We start from the raw sequence: 20,916 nt of genomic DNA, 5'->3' as shown, positions 1-20,916 counted from the left end.
TGCTCTTGGTTTTGGGGGTAGATTCCTGTGATTCATCACTTACATACAACACCCAGTGCTCATCCCAACAAGTGCCCTCCTCAATGCCCATCACCCATTTTCCCCTCTCTCCTGTCCCCCCATCAACCCTCAGTTTGTTCTCTGTATTTAAGAGTCTCCTATAGGAGACTTGCATCTCTGTGTGTTTATAACTGTTTTTTTTCTTCCCCTTCCCTTCCCCCATAGTCTTCTGTTCAGTTTCTCAAATTCTACATATGAGTGAAGACATGTGATAACTGTCTTTCTCTGACTCACTTATTTCACTTAGCATAATACCCTCCAGTTCCATCCACATTGTTGCAAATGGCAAGATTTCATTACTTTTCATTGCTGAGTTGTGTATATCCCGTTGTATATATACACTACATCTTATTTATCCACTCATCAGAAAATTAACATAGTTTCTAACAGCTCAAGGCTACATCCCTAAGGTGACCCTAGCCCCTCTTATAGCGCTGCCTGAGAAAATAAGGCTGCCCAAAGAATTTACTATTTGTTCCAGACAACACTTAAAACTAGGGCCCCTGTTTTCCAGTCTCTGCAGGAGGGTAGGAAGCTAACTTTGAAAAGCACCAGTTAGGAATCTCAGACAGGCTTCTCATGGACAACCCCTCTCTTCCACTTTTTGTGTAAAGTTTCACTTCTCTGACTCTACTGAGCCCCTGTTGACACCCCTCTCAATTCCCTTATTTTCCCTTTAAAACACCCAGTCACCTCTGTATAAGTCAAAGTTGAGTTCAGTTCACATTGGACACTTTTCCCTACTGCAACGGTATAGTATACTACTGATTAAAATCTATCTTGATCACTTATTTATGTCTTTAACTGACATATAACATTAAATTTTTTTAATGTTTATTCATTTTTTGAGAGAGAGAGAGAGAGAGAGAGAGAGACAGAGCGCAAGTGGGAGATGTGCAGAGGGAGAGGGAGACACAGAACCCAAAGAAGGCTCCAGGCTCGGAGCTGTCAACACAGACATATAACATTGTATTTGGTTTCAGGCATACAATGTAATGATTCAATATTTGCATATATTGCAAAATGATCACCACAATAACTAATATCTGTCACTATACATAGTTACCAATTTTTTTTTTCCCTTGTATGAAGACTTTTAAGATCTACCCTTAACAACTTTCAACTATTCAATACAGTATTATTAACTATAGTGGCCATGCTGCAGGCTGCATGCCCATGACTTATTTTATAATTGGAAATTTATAATTCATAACTACTCCTTTAATTAGTGTCCAGCCCTGTTTATCTTTGATACTTATTATCACAAAGTTTGATATGATTTTGTAATCCTTTTTATTTGCAAACCTTGATTATTCTTTTTAGGAGCTTTCTACATGAAAAATAATATTGTGAAATGACACAGAGCATTACAACACGCACACAGAGGATGAAGTTAGGGTGTGGTGGGCTCAACAGGGGAAGTACTCACAGTGCGGATAAGCCAGCTGATCAGGGAGTGTCTCTGAAAAAGGGCAGCGATCACATTCTCCCACCACCAGCCTTCATCTGCCGAGTTGAAGAAGGAACAATAAGTATATATATGAATTGTTGCCCACGTGCCACATTTTAAAATTCCTTAAGTCTTATTTCTTCCCCATAGTACAAGCTGATGAGAGAGAAAAGTTAGTGGATGAGAGTAATTTTATTGGTATGCAGCTTTCAAAGATAAAGCCCAAGTTTCATGACACACATAAAAATATGTAATATATATATTACATATTACACATATTACAAATTTCCAGGGATTTGGAAATGTTCTGTGTGTATGTACATGCATACATGAACATTCTGTATATATATATACTTTATATATATATATATATATATATATATATATATATATATATATATAATCTTTCATGCCTAGAAACAATGATAATTGTGTTAAAGGAAATAATTCTACTAATTATCCCAAGCAAAACAGAATTACGTAGCTATCAAGAGAAGTGGCTCAATAAGTGATTAGAATATATATCTTTCAGAACCTTAAGTTTGGTTTGGGCTCACATTTTAAAAAGTATACAAATTTACAATCATTCTCCAAAATTATTTTTTTAACATCTTAAAAAATCATTGAGGATTTATTTCCTAAGAGAGCTCTTCATTCAAGACATAAGCACTGATCATTTGCTATGTGCCATATTGTGATCTAGTCCAGACCCCTGGAATTTAACAGTGAAATTAGTGTGCTGTTAAGCAAACAAGATTTTGATAACTATTTCAAAAGAAATAAAACAGAATAATATAATCATGAGTGATGAGGGAGGATTCTTTGAGGAATGTTAAAGATAGCCTTTCTGTGTTGTAGACATTTGCTCTAAGACGGACAGAACATTCCAGATAGAAGGCTTGGTTGGCTGTCAGGGCCCTAAGGCGAGGACAAGCTTGGGAGATATCAGAAAAAGAAAATTGCTGGTGCCGTGAGGGAGAAGGAGACAGGCACAAAATAAGGTGTAGCAGGTGGCCACATAGAGTTTTGAGGGTAAGAGTCGGGACTCTGGATTTGTTATAAGTGAAATGGAAATTCATTACGGGTTTTGAGCAGGGGAACAACCTGATCATGCCCTCTGTTGGGAAGAGAAAGAATTATAGGACAGTGAGAAGCAGTGAGACCACACGAACCTCGACTACAGCAGTTCAGGTGTGAACCTGAATGGCTAGCCGAGCAGTGGAGGTGGAGAAAATGGCCAGGGACAATCTAGTTTTGTTGGTAGAGCTGACAAGACCCAGAGAGTGAGGGATCAAAAAATCCTCCCGGTACAATCAGTGCAGTACAATTGCCATATCCTGAAGCATGGAAAACCAGGGGAGGAAAAGATTTGGGTGGAGCCAGAGTGAGAGCAAGAAAAGGGGAAAAGAAAAAACAAGAGATTGGCTTAGCAAGTCAAGTGTGAGACCCCTCGCACCTCGCCGAGAAGGCATCTCCAGTCTGGGGCTCAGAGGTCAGACCCAGAGATGTGACAATGACAACAAATGCATCCATGGCCCTTACTTTGTGCCAAGCATCGCTCTGGGTGCTTCACGTACATGAATCATTTCATCCTCACAGCAGCCACCATCATCCCTGGCTTTCCAGGGGAGGAAACTAAAGCACAGACAGGTTAAGCACCTTGGTGGTGGTCACCAAGCTAGCAAGGGACCGCACCAAGACAAACTGGGCAGGCTGGCTCTGGAGTCAGATCTTAACTGCCAGGTGGTTTGTTAAGCCTCCCCAAACTCTATGCCATTTGTTAGCCCCCCTCCTATCCATACCTTTTCCCATTATGGCACTCTCCATAATGTCCAGAAACCTGAGTATCTCACTTCTATTAACCAAGAGATGTTATCTTATTGTTCAGGAATTTTAACTCAATCTTAGCAGATTAAAATATAACTACTTCTCATTAAAATGATAAAATAAGTTTTGAAAAAGCAGTTTGACAGTATTTAGTTAAACGTACATGTCACAAGAATAACTCAGTTATTTTTAAACTACTTGTACATTAGGTTCTACCAATCAGTTTGTTAAACAATTTGAGTCACAAGATGATGGAAACAAAGCCCAGCTTTTAAATAAATATACACTTGTTTACAGCCATTTTTACTAAGGTTTTTACTAAGGTAGAACCTTAGTAAGTGTCATGCTGTGGTTTGAGTACCACTGATTGAGAACCTGTCTCACTGATAAAAGACTTTTGGGAAAATGCTGAAGAAACCCATTAGGATAAAGAACTAACTACTGAGCATTGATAGACTCAACCAGCATCTTCCTGTTAGAGACTTATGTAAAAAGGTAAGAACAGACCTAACTAAAGGAAACAACAACGTGAAGTCAATCAGGGTTTCATCAGATGACCAACATTAACTTTCCTTCTTCTTAGCTCAGCTGCAAGTTCCTGAGGACGGAGACATGAGTTTGTTGAACTGTGGGTTTCCCAGAGAACTGAATGAGATCCCCCGAGCCTTGGGGAACAGCAGTACAGTCATATAACAAACAGCAACTGGGCAGGACCCAGGCGATCAGTTTGAGAAGCACCTCTCCTGCTTACCAGCTGTCACTTCACGTCACAGCCTGTTTCTTCCTCCGCATAATGAATGGGGCTAATAATATCAGCCCTGCCTATCTAACAGGACGGTTGTGAGGTCTACTGAGAAAACGTACAAGAAAATGCACAGTGAACTACAGAGTGTTTTATAGATGTTGCCTGTACAACACCAACACATACCCTCTGGATTACCATGACAGCTTCCTAACAGTCTTCTGCTTCCACGTTAACCCAACACAATCCAACTTCTAGATATCTAGCAGCCAAAGTGATAGTTAGAAATATAAATCAGATCTGTTCACATCCTGGCCTAAAATTCTCCTCGGGCTTCCATTACACTTAAAATCCAAGCTCTTCGTCGTGACCCTCACCGCGGCCTCAGCCTTCATCTCCACCTCCAATGTCAGTCCGCCATGCTGTAACTACACTACCCTCTCTTGTTTCTAGAATCCGCCAGGGATGTTTTGTTTCTAGAATTTCCCCAGCTTCTGCAGACCTGGCTCCTGGATCCCATTACCCGTAATAACGGCCCAACCCCCTCCTTTGTTATCTATTACATCTTCTAGTTTTCCTTGCTTTGTAGCACTTAACACTACCTGAAATCATCTTCATTGCTTTTATGCACACTGTCTCTTTCCCCAACTAGAACGGAAGTACCGGTTAGGTAGTATAGTAGGTGTTTGTCCATACTTTCAGGTGGGGGAGCAAATGAAGCATACTTGGATAGAATTGACCAGGACTATGGCTGAAAACGCTCAGGAATTTGTTTTGATTACCTCGTTCATCGCCAGAAATTGTAAACTTGTGTGGACTCTGACCGGTCCATAATCCTACATAGCCAATAAACGTGGTTCCCGTGAATGCAACCTGAAATCAAGAGGTAAGGTATCACTTTGCCAATCCAGCCAAATACATACTGAAATCATCTGTTTTGTCTCACGCATGGATTTTTTTTTCTTATAAGTTCCAACATAATAAAATCTCTCAAAGAGCCTTTTGGAAGGTATAACCTTGGGATTCCATGAATACAAGTCAATGGATCTGTGATCTTGAATATGGGAAAAAAAGGTGCAGCTTTATTTTCACCCATTCCTGAGATTTCCCTCCCTCAGTAAGGGATGCATGCCAACAAATCATGAGGTCATAGCCGTGCCTAGGATTCTGCCACCTGTAGACACTGCAGATATTTTCACATATATAATGGTGTCATACCTATCTTGATATAATTACATATCCTGAAATACCACTCATACCTCTCACTACCCTGAAATTATGGTAGTTATTAGATACACTGCTAACATTTACTAATTAATGTGTTGAGAAAAATTTTTAAATGGCTTAAAAAATTTGTTTTAATGTTAAAATGGCTACATTTTAATGTAACTGGTTTTCTTTGTAATCCATGCATTTTATTTTATGTACTATAAGACATTCTGAGAAGGGATCACAGGCTTCACCAAAGGGGATCATACCCCAAAAAGACTGAGAAACTCCAACCCTGAAATGGCAAATGGGCTCTGATTAAAAACTTGTGTTGATTTGATTATAAGAGATAAATATCATGCATCTTGTAAGCTCTGTGAGGTAAGGGGAAGTGAAACTGTTTGTAATAATCATATTTACATTTTAAATATTAAAAAATTTATTTTATATGTATCTCTCATTTAATCCTCATGATTATCCCATGAATTACAGGGATCACTCCCACTTTAAATTTAGGTAATGAGTTCCAATGATTGCAAGATACCACTCTATTACTATAAGGAGAAAAATCAAACTCTAGCAGTTACTAAACATACCAGATTTCATTTTTTAAGTTTATTTATTTATTTTCAGAGAGAGAGAGAGAGAGAGACAGAAAGCATGCAGGAGAGTGGAGGAGGGGCAGAGAGAGAGGGAGAGAGAGAGAATCCCAAGCAGGCTCCATGTTGTCACCATGGAGCCTGATGTGAGGCTGGCCTCCATGAACTGTGAGATCATAAGCTAAGACAAAATCAAGAGTCAGACATCCAACCAACTGAGCCCCCCATCTGTCCTTAACTTCATTTTTTTTTTAATTTTTTTAATGTTTACTTATTTTTCATAGAGAGAGAGAGAGACAGACAGACAGAGCAGGAGTGGAGGAGGGGCAGAGAGAGGGAGACACAGAATCCAAAATGGGCTCCAGGCTCTGAGCTATCAGCACAGAGCCTGATGCGGGGCTTGAACTCACAAACCATGAGATCATGACCTGAGCTGAAGTCGGATGCTCAACCAACTGAGCCACCCAGGTGCCCCTTAACTTCATTTTTAAAAGAGATAGAATAGTACCCGTTCAATAAAGGTTAACTAATATTTTTATATTTTGAGAAACAAACAGGCCTAGGTTAATATTTTTCCTTAGAAAGCTAAATCTTAAGGGGTGCCCAGTGGATCATTTGACTCTTGATCTCAGGATTGTGAGGTCAATCCCCACATTGGGCATGGAGCCTACTTAAAAAAAGAAAAAAAGAAAAGAAAGAAAGCTGAATCTTAAGTCTGTAATTTTTAAAATCTCTTATTTCTATCTCATCTGGTTGGGGTTTTTTGGTTTTGTTTTTATTTTTTAATTATTTTTTAATATTTTATTTTATTTTTGAAACAGAGAGAGACAGAGCATGAACGGGGGAGGGTCAGAGAGAGAGGGAGACACAGAATCTGAAGCAGGCTCCAGGTTTTGAGCTGTCAGCACAGAGCCCGAGGTGGGGCTCGAACTCAAGGACTGTGAGATCATGACCTGAGCCGAAGTAGGAAGTTCAACCAACTGAGTCACCCAGGCACCCCTATTTTTAAATTTTTTTTTTAACATTTATTCATTTTTGAGAGACAGAGCGTGAGCGGGGGAGGGGCAGAGAGAGCAAGGGAGAGACAGAATCCAAGGCAGCTCTAGGCTCTGAGCTGTCAGCACGGGGCCCCGGGGGGAGGGGGAGGGGGGGAGGGGGCTCGAACTCACTGACTGACCTGACCTGAGCCGAAGTCTGACGGTTAACCAACTGAGCCATCCAGGTGCCCCATCTACCGTCATCTGGTTGTAAAATTAATTTATGATAGCTAAATTGCAAGGGAGAAATGCACTGGCCTTATAAATGACCTTTTCCAGACTCATTGAGGGTTTTCCATGAATTCTCCCCATTTCCATTCATGGCAGTAAAAGGGGAATAATCCTACCTCGCCACTAAAAGCCTTTACAAAACATAATTATATGAAGAAAAAAAGTAATTATATTGTCACTTCATTCACATGATACACTGACTCTCACATTAGTGTCATTCTTGAAGGGCTAAGCAAATTAAAGTTTGAAAATTAAAATCACATTGTAGTTTCCAAGGTATTTTATAATACATGATACATGTAATTAAATGTAATACATTTTCCACCCATCTGGAAAATGAGGATGAAAATGTTGACTGTGGCTGCTCACAGGGCTGTGGTGAGGATCTAATGAGAAACGGTATGTGAAAATGATTTAAAAATTATGGCTTGGTTGATTAAGTGTCCCATTTCCACTCAGGTCACGATCTCACAGTTCATGAGTTCGAGCCCTGTATCAGGCTCTCCACTCTCAGCACAGAGCCTGCTTCAGATCCTCTGTCCTCCCACCTCTCTCTCTGCCCTTCTCCCACTCTCTCTCTCTCAAAAATAAATAAACATTTTTTTAAATTATGAACAGACAAGAATAAGAGATTAATTATTTTGTGGATAACCTGTTCTTAATTTAGCGAAACAATTTCTTGGCCATGAGCCCCTAGCAGAAAGACAATGCTCAAGGGTAAACTGTTTGACTTGGTAATCACAACTTGAGCACTAAGAGTCGAGCCACACCTGCAGGCTAGTTCTCATGGGAGCTCCAGGATACATAGGAACAAACAAAGCAGTAACAGGGTGAATTCTAGAGGGAGCAGTTGGAATAATCTATTTTTGCTGCACTTATTCCTTTGTCTAACTAGAATTTTTGCTCACTGTAAATAATGGAGAGAAGCAGAAAGTAGTCAATGAAAAGAATTATGGTCCCATCATCCAGTATTAACTGCTAACATTTTAGGGGCACTTGTTGGATCAATCGGTTAAGCATCCAACTCTTGATTTTGGCTCAGGTCATGATCTCAAGGTTCATGAATTCAAGCCCCACATCAGGCTCTGCACTGACAGCGCTGAGCCTGCTTGGGATTCTCTCTCTCTCCCTCTCTCTCTCTGCCCCTCTCCTGCTCTCTCTCTCTCTCTCAAAATAAATAAATAAACCTTAGAAAACATCTTAGTAGATTTGGAATTCAGTATGCATGTATATTGTCATTGTTACAACTTAAAAACATTTTTGAAGTAATTCTTCAGCTATAAATCAAATTGTTAACAGTGGTGAAGGGATGAAATGAAAAAATGAGAAACTTTCGCTTGAAGTATTTCTGCATTTTTTTTGCCTTTTTTTCAGTTTATTCATTTATTTTGAGAGAGAGCACGTGTGCGTGCGTGTGCATGCGTGTGCATGCAAGCAGGGAAGGGGCAGAGAGAGAGGGAGACACAGAATCCGAAGCAGGCTCCAGGCTCTGAGCTGTCAGCACAGAGCCTGACGTGGGGCTTGAACTCACAGACAGTGAGATCATGACCTGAGCCGAAGTCAGTCGGTTAACAGACTGAGCCACCCAGGCGCCCTGATCCAAGTATAACTTTTAACGTTTATTTATTTTTTGGGACAGAGAGAGACAGAGCATGAACGGGGGAGGGGCAGAGAGAGAGGGAGACACAGAATCAGAAACAGGCTCCAGGCTCTGAGCCATCAGCCCAGAGCCCGACGCGGGGCTCGAACTCACGGAACGCGAGATCGTGACCTGGCTGAAGTCGGACGCTTAACCGACTGCGCCACCCAGGCGCCCCTGATCCAAGTATAACTTTTAAAGATCATACTTAACAGAGTGCTGTGGAAGTACTTGTAGAGTGAAGGGCCATTTATTATTTGGCCACTATTTATCAATCATTTTCACATGCTTTGCAGACATTACTTCATGTAACCTTTATAACTACCTCCACAAAGTAATCATTAACCTCTCTGAGCTGTGTCTGCAAAATGGGTCTAAATAATTTCCTATGTTCTCAAAGGAAGAAGCAGAATTCAAACCAGATTCAAATTCAGACTTCAAAGTTGGCTGTTTCTAGCCATTACATCACAGAGCCCCTCCCTATTCCAGAAGCAGTCTGAAAAAGAAAGAGCTGACTCAGCAGGGTAAGTGGACGAGGGATCATACCCCAAGAGAGATTTCCCTAAGGAAAACTGGTTGACCTCTTTAAGTAGATGCTCAATAATCATAAATGACCCTTCTTCCTAGGAGCATAATTGACACGAACCTCTTGCGGTTTTGTTTTTCCAGGAGTTTGATGTCTTTTGTGTCTTTGTCTTTTCTTCTTCTTCTTTTTTTAAACATTTATTCATGTTTTTGAGAGCGAGAGAGAGAGACAGGGCGCAAGCGGGGGGGTGCAGAGAGAGAGACACACAGAATCTGAAGCAGGCTCCAGGCTCTGAGCTGTCAGCACAGAGCCTGATGCGGAGGCTCTCATGAGGCTCTCATGAACTCATGAGCAGTGAGATCATGACCCAAGGTGAAGTCGGACAGTTAACAGCCAGCCACCCAGATGCCCCTGATGTCTTTTGTGTCTTACACGTTAACCAGCAGGCCATCCTAATGATGGCTGACTTTGGTTAGCAAGTCTCTCTGACTTCTGAATCTGAATCTTATACTGTATGAACTATACCTGCCCATTCTTTAAGAACTGCACATCCACGGTCAACTTGCGTAAGAAATCTCCAAAAGGATAATCTAGATTCCGGCCATGGTAAATGTGGCCCTTGGAGTCTTGAGCCACAATACTGGTGCAGAATCTGAAAAAATAGAAAAGTACAGTATCAATGAATGAGAAAAATAAGACAAAGGAAAATGAATTTTTCATTAAAAAGATAGATCCTCAAAGTAAAACAATTTTTCTCCTTGTAATAGATACACATGATATATGATCCTTATATAAGAATATGGATCCAGAATTCAAGATGAAAAGCACAACTGGCACAATTCATCAGTGTTCATTTGGTGTTACTAGACCTTTGCCTTCAACACAAATGGCATTGAAAACATACTGAAGGAGGGGCGCCTGGGTGGCGCAGTCGGTTAAGCGTCTGACTTCAGCCAGGTCACGATCTCGCGGTCCGTGAGTTCGAGCCCCGCGTCAGGCTCTGGGCTGATGGCTCAGAGCCTGGAGCCTGTTTCCGATTCTGTGTCTCCCTCTCTCTCTGCCCCTCCCCCGTTCATGCTCTGTCTCTCTCTGTCCCAAAAAAAAAAAAAAAAAAAGTTGAAAACATACTGAAGGAGAATTTCATCCTAAATCTAAATTTGAAACTGACCCATTCTGGGCTCAGCTGGACCCCTGAACTTCGCTTATTCCTCTGCTTGGCAGTGTGTGGTCTATTTAACATACCATTCAAAGCTAGTTCAAACTTACTTCTCTTCTATGAATTTCTCAGAGCAAGTACAATGGTCCTTAAACCATTCTGTGCTTGGTCTTTTTCCTGTCCCCTCGGGGCTTCCAGCACAGAGCTAATAAGAGAAAAGGATCCTTTAAGAACCCCCAGCCAGAGAGAAGTATTCTGAGGAAAAGAGGAAGAGCTTTGTTAAGATATCTAAATGTCCAATTCCTCTGAGAATATGTAATGTACCTTAAATTACATACAGTGGAAAATACTTACACACAGCATGCCCAATTCTGGGAAAAGATACGTATATCCACACAAACAAAACTGAGAGGAAGTACTCTGAAGGGCTTTTGGTCATTTCTAAGTAACAGGATTGTAGTTAATTTTCTTTATACTTTTCTGTATGTACTAATTTTCTATATTGATTACATATTACTTTTATAATAGGAGAAAATAAATGTTACTTAATTTTTTTGTTTGTTTAAAAAAGGAAGTGTGGGGGGGGCGCCTAGATGGCTCAGTCAGTTAAGTGTCCAATTTTGGCTCAGGTCGTGATCCCGCGGTTCATGGGTTCAAGACCCATGTCCGGCTCTGTGCTGACAGCTCAGAGCCTGGAGCCTGCTTTGGATTCTGTGTCTCCCTCTCTCTTTGCTTCTCCCCGCTCAGCCTCCGTCTCTCTCTCTCTCTCTCTCTCTCTCTCTCTCTCTCTCTCTCTCAAAAATAAACATTAAAAAAAATTATGGGGTGCCTGAGGGCTCAGTTGGTTGAGCGTCAGACTCGGGCCCAGGTCATGATCTTGTGGTTCACAAGTTCAAGCCCCAAATTGCACTCTGTACTGACGGTTCAGAGCCTGGAACCTGCTTCAGATTCTGTGTCTCCCTCTCTCTCTCTGTCCCTCCTCAGCTCACACTCTGTCTCTCACTCTCTCTCAAATATTAAAAAAAAAAAAAAAAAGGCAAAAAAGTGTGTGTCTCATCTGTGTGTTTCCTTAAAGAGGGAGGCACTCAGTGCTTCTTAACCTAACCTGCCTCGGTGTTCAGGGAAGATGCCAGAGGGCGATAAAGCTTGGTTATCCCAAGAATACACTCCTCCCCACCCCCGCCCCATCATCTTTTGGCAGTCAGAAGCCATTAAGTATGTTGCTAGATACGGCTGGTCTGGTGGCAAAACAGTAAATCCTGAAGACAGAAACCAGGTCAATTCCAGGACCTCCTACTAATCCAGGAAAGACTTAAGACTCTCCCTGAACTTGGTCTGGGATCAACCACACACTCTTAAGTGCTTTCACTTCTGTGTGCCATTTTATCATGCCCACCCTGTGAACCAAATACTGGATCTCACTATTAGCCAGAACAGTGTTCCCTATGACCCTGACCCTGGAGGGTCCAGCCTCTGACAGAGGAGTCAGGATCTCTAACCATGACCAACACGGAGGGATAAATGCAGAGGGACAAATAAGGACTGGGATGACCCCCTGCATTATAAGGCTGCAGGGTCGCTTGGTTAGACAGTCTGGATGAGAGTGGGATTAGTTGTAAAAACTTCCTGTTATAGTACCTGTTGAGCAGAGTTTGTAAAGTGGAATAATACCGGTTTGGTGGGGGGTAGGAAACAGGGGCTTCAGTTCGAGGAAAAGTTCGATGCTGATTCAGAGAAGCGGCCTTCCTTCCCGAAGCCCATGATCTGCTGCTCAGATTTATCCAGAGAGGCAAAGAGGAAGCACTGGAGGTTTCAGGACAGCCCGGTCACCACCCTGTTTTTATCGCACTGGAAGTATGTCTCCTCCCACCCAGATGTGACAGGAGTCCCGGGTGAATCCCAGTTAACCCACGCTAGCGCGGGACACTCACGCGGTGGTCTCGTAAACCAGGTTGAGAAGCAGGCAGTCGCCCAGGTCGTAGTTCAGGACTTCGCACATGCCCCGGATCTCATCTGTGAAGGGCTGGGGCAGGAAGGCAGCGAGCTCCCCGACCACCTTTCCAATCAACGCGTGGACCCACTTGGGGACCCTATTCCTAAAAACGAAGAGCCGCGAGGGTGTTTGACCTGCTCAGAGGCCGAAGGGGTGTCAGTGTGTGTATATCGGTGGTGGGGTGCTTCCTAAAGCTCTTATCGTTAGGGGTGAATGCTAGGTTCCTCCCCTTCCCAGAGGGGCCGACGGCCCAGGGTGCACATCACCCAACACGCAGCATCCCGGAGGGAAAAAGAAAACTCGGAAGGGGAGGTAGGGCGAGAGAGCGTGGTCCCCAAAGGGGCGGACTTGGGGGGCGAGCGAGGCTTGCAAGGAGGGTGTGGGCTGAGCTCTCTACTCTGAGTTGAGCAAACGGGTGACAACCTGAGCACCACCCTGATCCAGAATGGCTGGAGGAAGGGCGTACCACTGGTGACACCAAACTTGAAAGTCAAACCAGCCGCCCCGATCGTCCTCAAGCCTCCTCAAGCCCGACGCCTCCCAGAACAGCAGCAAATGCCAGTTCTCGTCGCCGCTGCCCTTGCACCCTGCTGAGGCCAGTGAGGAGGTTGGGGTAGAGGGCAAGACCGTCACGGAGGGGAGGGGTAAAGCGGCTCTGTTTACAGCCTGGTGGGCAGAGCGCGTGTGGGCTTGCGCACGCGGACCGGTGTCCCGAGGGTCCCCCCCGCGCCCGCGCGCCCGCGCTCACCCGAGAATGTGTGCCATCGCGGCGCGCACGAAGTCCAGGTCAAAGTGCCGCAGCACCGGCAGCCAGCGCAGCTCGGGCGCCGCGTCCAGGCTCACGTTGAAGAGCGGCGGGGCTGGGGGCGAAGGAGCCGTCAACACCCCGACCCCGGCCAAAAGTAGAGGCAGCGCCAGCCCCGGGAGCGCACCCAGGCCGGCGACTCGCATGGCTCAGGCTCCGGTGTCCGCCACTAGGACAGCTGCGGCCGGCGTGCCAGGCGCGCCCGGGGCAGAGCTGACGGAGGAGGGGCCGGGGCGGTGCCGAGAGCGCTGGAGGCGGAGTCCGCGCGCGGCCGGGCGGGCCCGGTCCCTCCCGACCGCGAACCGCAAAAGAGCTGTGGGCGCCCCCTAGCATCCGCGCTTCCGGCCCCCCATTCCTCCAGCCGCGGCCCCGAGTCCCGCCGGGCCGGGCGCCAAACGCTGCAGGCTGCCGGCTTCTCATCCCTCTCCCCGCCGCATCCCACCCACTTGGGCCCAGGGAGTGTAAACTCCGGCCTGGAGGGGCTGTAACATGATTTTCAGTAGTGAAGAGGTAGCGGGAAATCCTACGGTTGTAAAAAGGGATCTATCCCTCCCTCTCCGCCTTGCTTGCTTATATTTACATTCTTCAAAAGTTTATCTGGATTTCATATTATTTTATGTTCAACACTCCCACGTCTTTTCAGTTAAAAATTTTTTTAAAAAAGCTTAAAGTCAGTTAACATTTATATGCCAAATGTTTTTGCTGACTCTGTCTGATTTAACCATAACAACAAGCCAGTGATAGGTTCTACTAACTCATCCCCATTTTCCTGATGAGGAATATGAGGCTTGGAGAGGTTAAGTAATTTTTCTGGATGTCACAGCATCGGTGGGCCTCCCCTCCAAGCCAAGGTGTCAGAGTCCAAACTCCTTACCTTCATAATCATTAATCTCACCTCTCCATTCCCAGTATCTGAGAGACAGAAACCTTGTCTTAGGAAAATCACCTGACTCAGCAAGGCTGGGACATCATTATTATTAAAATTTTTTTTATTTTAATGTTTTTATTTATTTTTGAGGAGAGACAGAGTGCCAGTAGGGGAGGGGCAGAGAGAGAGGGAGACACAGAATCTGAAGCAGGCTCCAGGCTCTGAGCTGTCAGCACAGAGCCCCCGAGGGGCTCAAACTCATGAACCGTGAGATCGTGACCTGAGCTGAAGTCAGATGTTTAACCCACTGAGCCACCCAGGGACCCCTCAACTTCATGTCACTTTAAGGTTGATATTAAAAAGATAAAAATTAAAAAACACAAGACCTGTAGGTATGCCTGGGTGGCTCAGTCGGTTAAGCATGACTCTTGATTTCTGCCCAGGGTCATGGGATCCAGTCCCGAGTCTGGCTCTGCTCTGAATGTGGGACCTGCTTGAGATTCTCTCTCTCTCTCTCTCTCTCTCTCTCTCTCTCTCTCTCTCTCTCTCTCCCCTCTCTCTACCTCTTTCTCTCTCAAAATAAGCATATTAACCCTCTTTCTGCTGCTTCTGTACTGTGCAGATTCCAGAGATGGTACACACTGATTTCATGGTTTATCTGTGGATCAGAACCTACAGTTTAAAAAATACTTCTGTAGAGAATGAATGAAGGTAAATGATTATATCAGAAACATGAAGTATGATGTCTTTTATAGCTGGCATCTCGTTTTGTTCAGTTTAAAAGCAGTGTGGTAGTTTTCAAAAATAGCCACTTATTCTTCAGTACTCCTCCCTTCTAATGGTGAAGCCTATTTTCCCTCCTGGACTATGGGCTATACTTAATGACCTGCTTCTAATGAATACAGTACAGCTTTAGTGATGGTGTCGGACTCCAAAACTAGATCACAAAACACACTGCTGCTCCTCCTTGCACTGTTAGATTGCTCATTTTGCAGGAAGCCAGCTATCACGCCCTGAGAACACTAAAGCAACTCTGTAAAAGGTTCCTATCTTGAGGAACTGAGACCTTTACCAAGAGCCAGAGAGGAACTGAGTCTTCTTACTAATAACTATGAAAGTGCTATCTTAGAAGTGGATCCTCTAGCCCCCAGCTAAGCCACCCCCACACTCCTAATCCACAGAAACTATGGAACAATGTTCCTTGCTTTAGCTATTAAGTTTTGTGACAAATCGTTATGCAGCAGTAGATAACTAATACAGAGTTGGGTAACACAAGCAGAATGCCACCACCCTAACAACACCTTAAGATGTAGGCATGGCTTTGGAAGTGAGCAGTAGGTGGAAGCTGGAAGGACTGTGAGCAGTGTTAGCGGAAGCCTAAAGTTCCTGCAGTAGGCTATTAGAAGTCTGCTGGCCTTGAAGGAGACTGCCAGTAGTAGCTTCAGGTCAAGTGAGGAACATGTTACTGGCAACTAGAGAAAAGTGTTTGTTATACAGTGGCAGAACATTTAACACTGTCACCTACAGTGATGTGCAAGGTAGAACATGTAACTAAAGAACTGAGTAACCTAGCTAGATTTCTGGTTGGAATGTTGAAGTTGCCACCTTCCTTCTTCTTGCTGGTTATAGTAAAATGCGAGAGGAAAGATGCTAGAAGGACTGTTACAGAGGATCCGGCAAAATGGTGCAGCCACTTTGGCAGTTTCTTACAAAACTAAACATACTCCTACCATATGACCCAGCAATTGTTCTCCTTGGTATTTATCCAAAGGAACTGAAAACATATCCATACAAAAACATGCATATAGATGTTTATAGCAGCTTTATTTATAATTGCCTAAACCTAGAAACAATAAAGATGTCCTTCAGTAGGTAAATGGATAAACTGTGGTATACCCAGAAAATGGAATATTATTTAGCACTAAAAAGAAATGAACTATTGAAACCATGAAAAAACATGGAGGAAACATAAATACATATTACTAAATGAAAGAGGCCAATCTGAAAAATGTATATACTGTTATGACTCCAGCTCTGTGATGTTCTGGAAAAGGCACACTCTAGTAAAAAAATCAGTGGTTGCCAGGGTTAGGAGGAAGAAAGGGATGAATAGGCAGAGATGATTTGGGAGGCAGTGAAACTACCCTCTATAGTACTGTAATGGTGGATAAATGTCATTATCCATTTGTCCAAACCCACAGAATATATAAAACTAAGAGCGAATCCTAATGTAAGCTATGACTTGTGGGGATAATGATGCAGATTCATTAACTGTAACGAATGTATAACTCTGGTGTACTCAGTTTTGTTGCGAACCTAAAACTGCTCTTAAAAATAGCCTATTTTAAAAAAAGGATCCAGGGGGTGCCTGGGTGGTTCAGTGAGTTAAGCATCGGAATTTAGCTCAGGTCATGATCTCACTGTTTGTGAGTTCAAGCCCCACATCAGGTGAGCTTAAGGACTCACCGCTTCTCTCCCTCTCTGCCCCCTCGCTCACTTGTGCCCTCTCTCGAAAAAAAAAATGGTGCTGGAACAACTAGATAATCACATGCAAAAAGAAAAAAAAAGAAAAAAGAAAAGAGGATCCACGACTGGTTTTGAAAATTCCCAGACCCAAGGTATATATGGGAACTTAGTTTATCACAAAGATGACACTGACTATCTGTGGAGGTATGTGTAGCATAAGTAACTGACAAAGAATTGATATCCAGAATATATAAAGATCTCCTGCAAATCAATAATAAAAAACCCGAAAAGTGGGACACCTGGGTGGCTCAGTTGGTTAAGTGTCTGACTTTGGTTCAGGTCATGATCTCATGGTTCATGGGTTCGAGCCCCGTGTAGGGCTCTATGCTGACAGCTCGGAGCCTGGAGCCTGCTTCGGATTCTGTGTCTCCCTCTCTCTGCTCCTCCCCTGCTTGCTCTCTCTCTCTCCCTCAAAAACAAATAAACATTAATAATAATAATAATAATAAAGAGCTATAAAAAGAAAGAGCCAAATAGCAAAAATCTACATGAAGCAATCTCAACCTGTCTGGTAATCACTGAAATCTAAATTAAAACAATACCATTTTATAAACAAGAGTATTTCCTCTTGGGCTTTTATTATTAATTTTCTTACATGTGTAGTTTGATTATGCTATAAATACTTTTGTATTTTGTATTTTGCATTTATAATAAGCGTTTCCTATTATAAACATTTTTATAGCTTCAAAATATTTCATCATGTGGATAAATCAGTTTAACCATTTCCACACTGAGATTGGATAACAAAACAATGAAAGCCAAATTTGCAGGGTAAGATTACCATATAAGTAGTGCCTTATACAAATGTTTGGTATTTAAATAGTACAGAATTACTGTTCTTATCTACATTTTTTATTTTTAAACTTTATTTCTTTAGAGAGAGACAGAGCACAAGCAGGAGAGGGGCAGAGAGAGAGGAGACAGAGGATCCAAAGCAGGCTCTGTGCTGACAACAGAGAGACTGATGTGGGGCTTGAACTCATGAATGGTGAGATAATGACCTGAGCTGAAGTCTGACACTCAATTGACTGATCCCCCCAGGCATCCCTATCTACATTTTTAAATAAGTACTGACCAAAGACTGTACTAGGAGAGAAAACTTTATTTCCTTATAAAAGAGAAAAGGCTCCATGTCAGTGCCTTACTTTTTTTTTTTTTTAATTTTTTTTTTCAACGTTTATTTATTTTGGGGACAGAGAGAGACAGAGCATGAACGGGGGAGGGGCAGAGAGAGAGGGAGACACAGAATCGGAAACAGGCTCCAGGCTCCGAGCCATCAGCCCAGAGCCTGACGAGGGGCTCGAACTCAGGGACCGCGAGATCGTGACCTGGCTGAAGTCGGACGCTTAACCAACTGCGCCACCCAGGCGCCCCAGTGCCTTACTTTTCTATTCATTTTCAAGATCTTTAAAAAAAATCTCATAAAATACATTCTAAAAAAAAAAAAAAAAAAATTATTTTTGTTTTTATTTTTATACAATGAAAGAATTCACTTGGTAGAACTTTATTATCCTTGGCAACACAGTTTAAATATGCTTAGCTAAAATAGTTTGAAGAACAGAATATTGTAATTAAACATTCTGATTAATTCTGAGTCACCATGTGACACTTTAAGTAGATTATAAATTCTCAAAGAATTAGAAAATGAGGTAATGAAGACAAAGTTTATGTTAACTATAACCTTCAAGAAATTATATACCACTTTTTTTAATCTTTATTTTTGAGAGAGAGAGAGATACAGAGTGCGAGTGGGGGAGGGGCAGAGAGAGAAGGAGACAACAGAATTCGAAGCAAGCTCCAGGCTCTGAGCTGTCAGCACAGAGCCTGACACGGCGCTCAAACCCACGAATCACAAGATCATGACCTGAGCCGAAGTCGGACGCTTAACCAACTGAGCCCAGGCACCCCTATACCACCTTTTAAACTGTAACTTTTCCTTTATGATTCAGTAATTTATTTCCTACTGCTTTCCTGTGTTCATCATAAGCATCAGTTTGTTAGTAAATAGCCTTTCACCCTCCTGCCACCTGAACTTCCCCCTTTTTAGGATGCCCTCAGCCCTATGCTGTGCCTTTTTTGATAGTTCCATAAGCAGCTTGCATTAGATAGTCATTTTGTAAGCCTATTTCCTTAATCGGATCAAAGGTTTCTATATGGCGCAAACGTTGTGTTTGCCACCCATACCTCATGCATTTTACATTTTTTATATTTCAAACAAACTCTCTCCAAAATGGATGAATGGTAAAATAAATATTTATAGCAACTGTAATTGTTGTTTCATTTCAAGATTAAGCCAAAAATAAAAATAAAAACTTAATATCTATCTTTGATGAGAAATTTACCGAATGCTTATTTTGTGGCAAATATGCTAAGTGCTTGTAACATTCTCAAAATTGTCAAAACAATGAGGTGGGTGGTATTATACTTAGAGAAAATTGACAGGGAATAAATCACGTATTCAAATATTTGCTTGAGCACCTAACATACTGTGCACTGAACCAGCACTGGGATATGGCAGAGAACAGATTCTGCCTTTCGTGGAACTTGCTGAGATCACATGCAAAATATATCAGTATTCTAGATTTATACATCACTTTATATATATAGTATGAGCTTGGAAATGGGAGTTCATCCCCGAAATGGATCCATTCTTAGTACTGACAAAAAACTGACATTGAAAAGTTGAGGCTCAGACTCTGATGACCTCTTCAAGGTCAAAATGACTCTGGAAGGTCACTCTGCCTTCATGGACAGCATCGAACCTTGTAAGAATCTGATCTTCAGGTTCACAGAAAATATTCTCAAGGTAAAATTTATAAAATAAAAGGAATCAGATAGAATTAAGATACTTTGGGATTAGAGAAATAAGACTTTCACCTTTTTTTTTTTAATGTTTATTTATTTTTGAGAGACACAGAGCATCAGCGGGGGAGGGGCAGAGTGAGGGAGACACAGAATCTGAAGCAGGCTCCAGGCTCTGAGCTGTCAGCACAGAGCCCAACGCGGGGCTCAAACCCACAAACCATGAGATCATGACCTGAGCCGAAGTTGGACGCTTAACCGACTGAGCCACCCAGGCGCCCCAAGACTTGCACCTTTTTAAACCAGGTATTTTTCTGTCTTGCATATAAACCTCAGTTAAGAGCAGGGTGAAGACACAATAGATAAGAAGTCAGAGCACAGAATGGATATTTTGGCCTCCCGGCCTCTACGTTGGGTAGGAAAATCCAGAAGGATGAAACTTCCAGGCACAATCACAAGTCATGCAGCAAAGCTGTGAACCCTGACTGCTATGACAGTTTGGATTTTTTTTTAAGTTTATTTATTTGAGACAGACAGAGAGAAAGAGAGAATCTCTGCTGACAGCGCAGAGCCTGGGAGGGGCTCAAACTCACAAACCATGAGGCCACGACCTGAGCTGGTATCTAGAGTCAGACACTTAACCGACTAAGCCACCCAGGTGACCCAGACATTTTGAATTTTATTTACCTCTCTCTGGAACTAGACACATGAGAAGACACCCAGTTCTAAAGTTCAAAGAAAAAGAAGGAAGGAAGGAAGGAAGGAAGGAAGGAAGGAAGGAAGGAAGGAAGGAAGGGAGGGAGGGAGGGAGGGAGGGAGGGAGGGAGGGAGGAAGGAGAGTTAGAAAAAGGAGAAAGAAAAAGAAAGAAAGAGAAAAAGAAAGTGAGAGAGAGAGCAGTTTCAGGTCTGATATATTCAAATTTGACTGGACACTTCCTGTCAAACACTGAAGCTGCCAAAGTTGACTCCGAGAGCCCCTCTCACCAGGCCAGTACAACTTGATCATTAAACTTCAAGATTTTCACAACTATCTCCAGTTATCTGGGGCATCTTTGGGGAAGGTCACGGAATCTCTTCCAAGAAACCAAAAGTGAACTCGGAAAGTGAACAAGAGAAGTGGTTTTAGAAGCTACTTTCTAATTCTGGGTGGGCAGAAAATTGTCTTTTATTCTAAAGTAACATGGAACAATTTTCTCATCTACCACATCTTCCTATCTAAGAAATCTGAGGCAAAGGCACCAAACTATTTCCAAATGCAACAACTTGCAGAGAGAGACTGACCAGGGCTCTGTGTCCCCTGAAATCTACTCAAACATGCCCAGGGAAGGGAGACCAACACAGCACTTCAACACACACAACGGAACCTATCTGACATTAGGAACTTTTGTTGAGACAAAGCCCAGTAGGCTGAAAATATTACAGCATGATGGCAGGCTGAAGAAACCA

General features: G+C 42.8%; 1 protein-coding gene across 1 annotated transcript in view; it reads right to left on the bottom strand.

Moving 5' to 3' along the window:
• The window catches only part of NAAA (N-acylethanolamine acid amidase), a 24,599-nt gene extending 11,107 nt beyond the window's left edge, over positions 1 to 13,492 (bottom strand). The window contains exons 1-5 of the mRNA XM_040481032.1: positions 13,218 to 13,492; positions 12,408 to 12,572; positions 9,846 to 9,972; positions 4,862 to 4,952; positions 1,490 to 1,566 (exon numbers count right to left, since the gene is read on the bottom strand). Of these exons, the coding sequence (XP_040336966.1) occupies positions 1,490 to 1,566; positions 4,862 to 4,952; positions 9,846 to 9,972; positions 12,408 to 12,572; positions 13,218 to 13,420 (663 nt within the window). The 5' untranslated portion in view covers positions 13,421 to 13,492. The remainder of the gene's footprint in view (positions 1 to 1,489; positions 1,567 to 4,861; positions 4,953 to 9,845; positions 9,973 to 12,407; positions 12,573 to 13,217) is intronic.
• Positions 13,493 to 20,916: the final 7,424 nt, after the last annotated feature.

The sequence above is a fragment of the Herpailurus yagouaroundi genome, unplaced genomic scaffold (genome assembly GCF_014898765.1).
Source record: "Herpailurus yagouaroundi ecotype Mexico unplaced genomic scaffold, PumYag 28, whole genome shotgun sequence".
NCBI classification, from domain to species: domain Eukaryota; kingdom Metazoa; phylum Chordata; class Mammalia; order Carnivora; family Felidae; genus Herpailurus; species Herpailurus yagouaroundi.
This window is presented reverse-complemented; position numbering and strand designations above follow the sequence as displayed.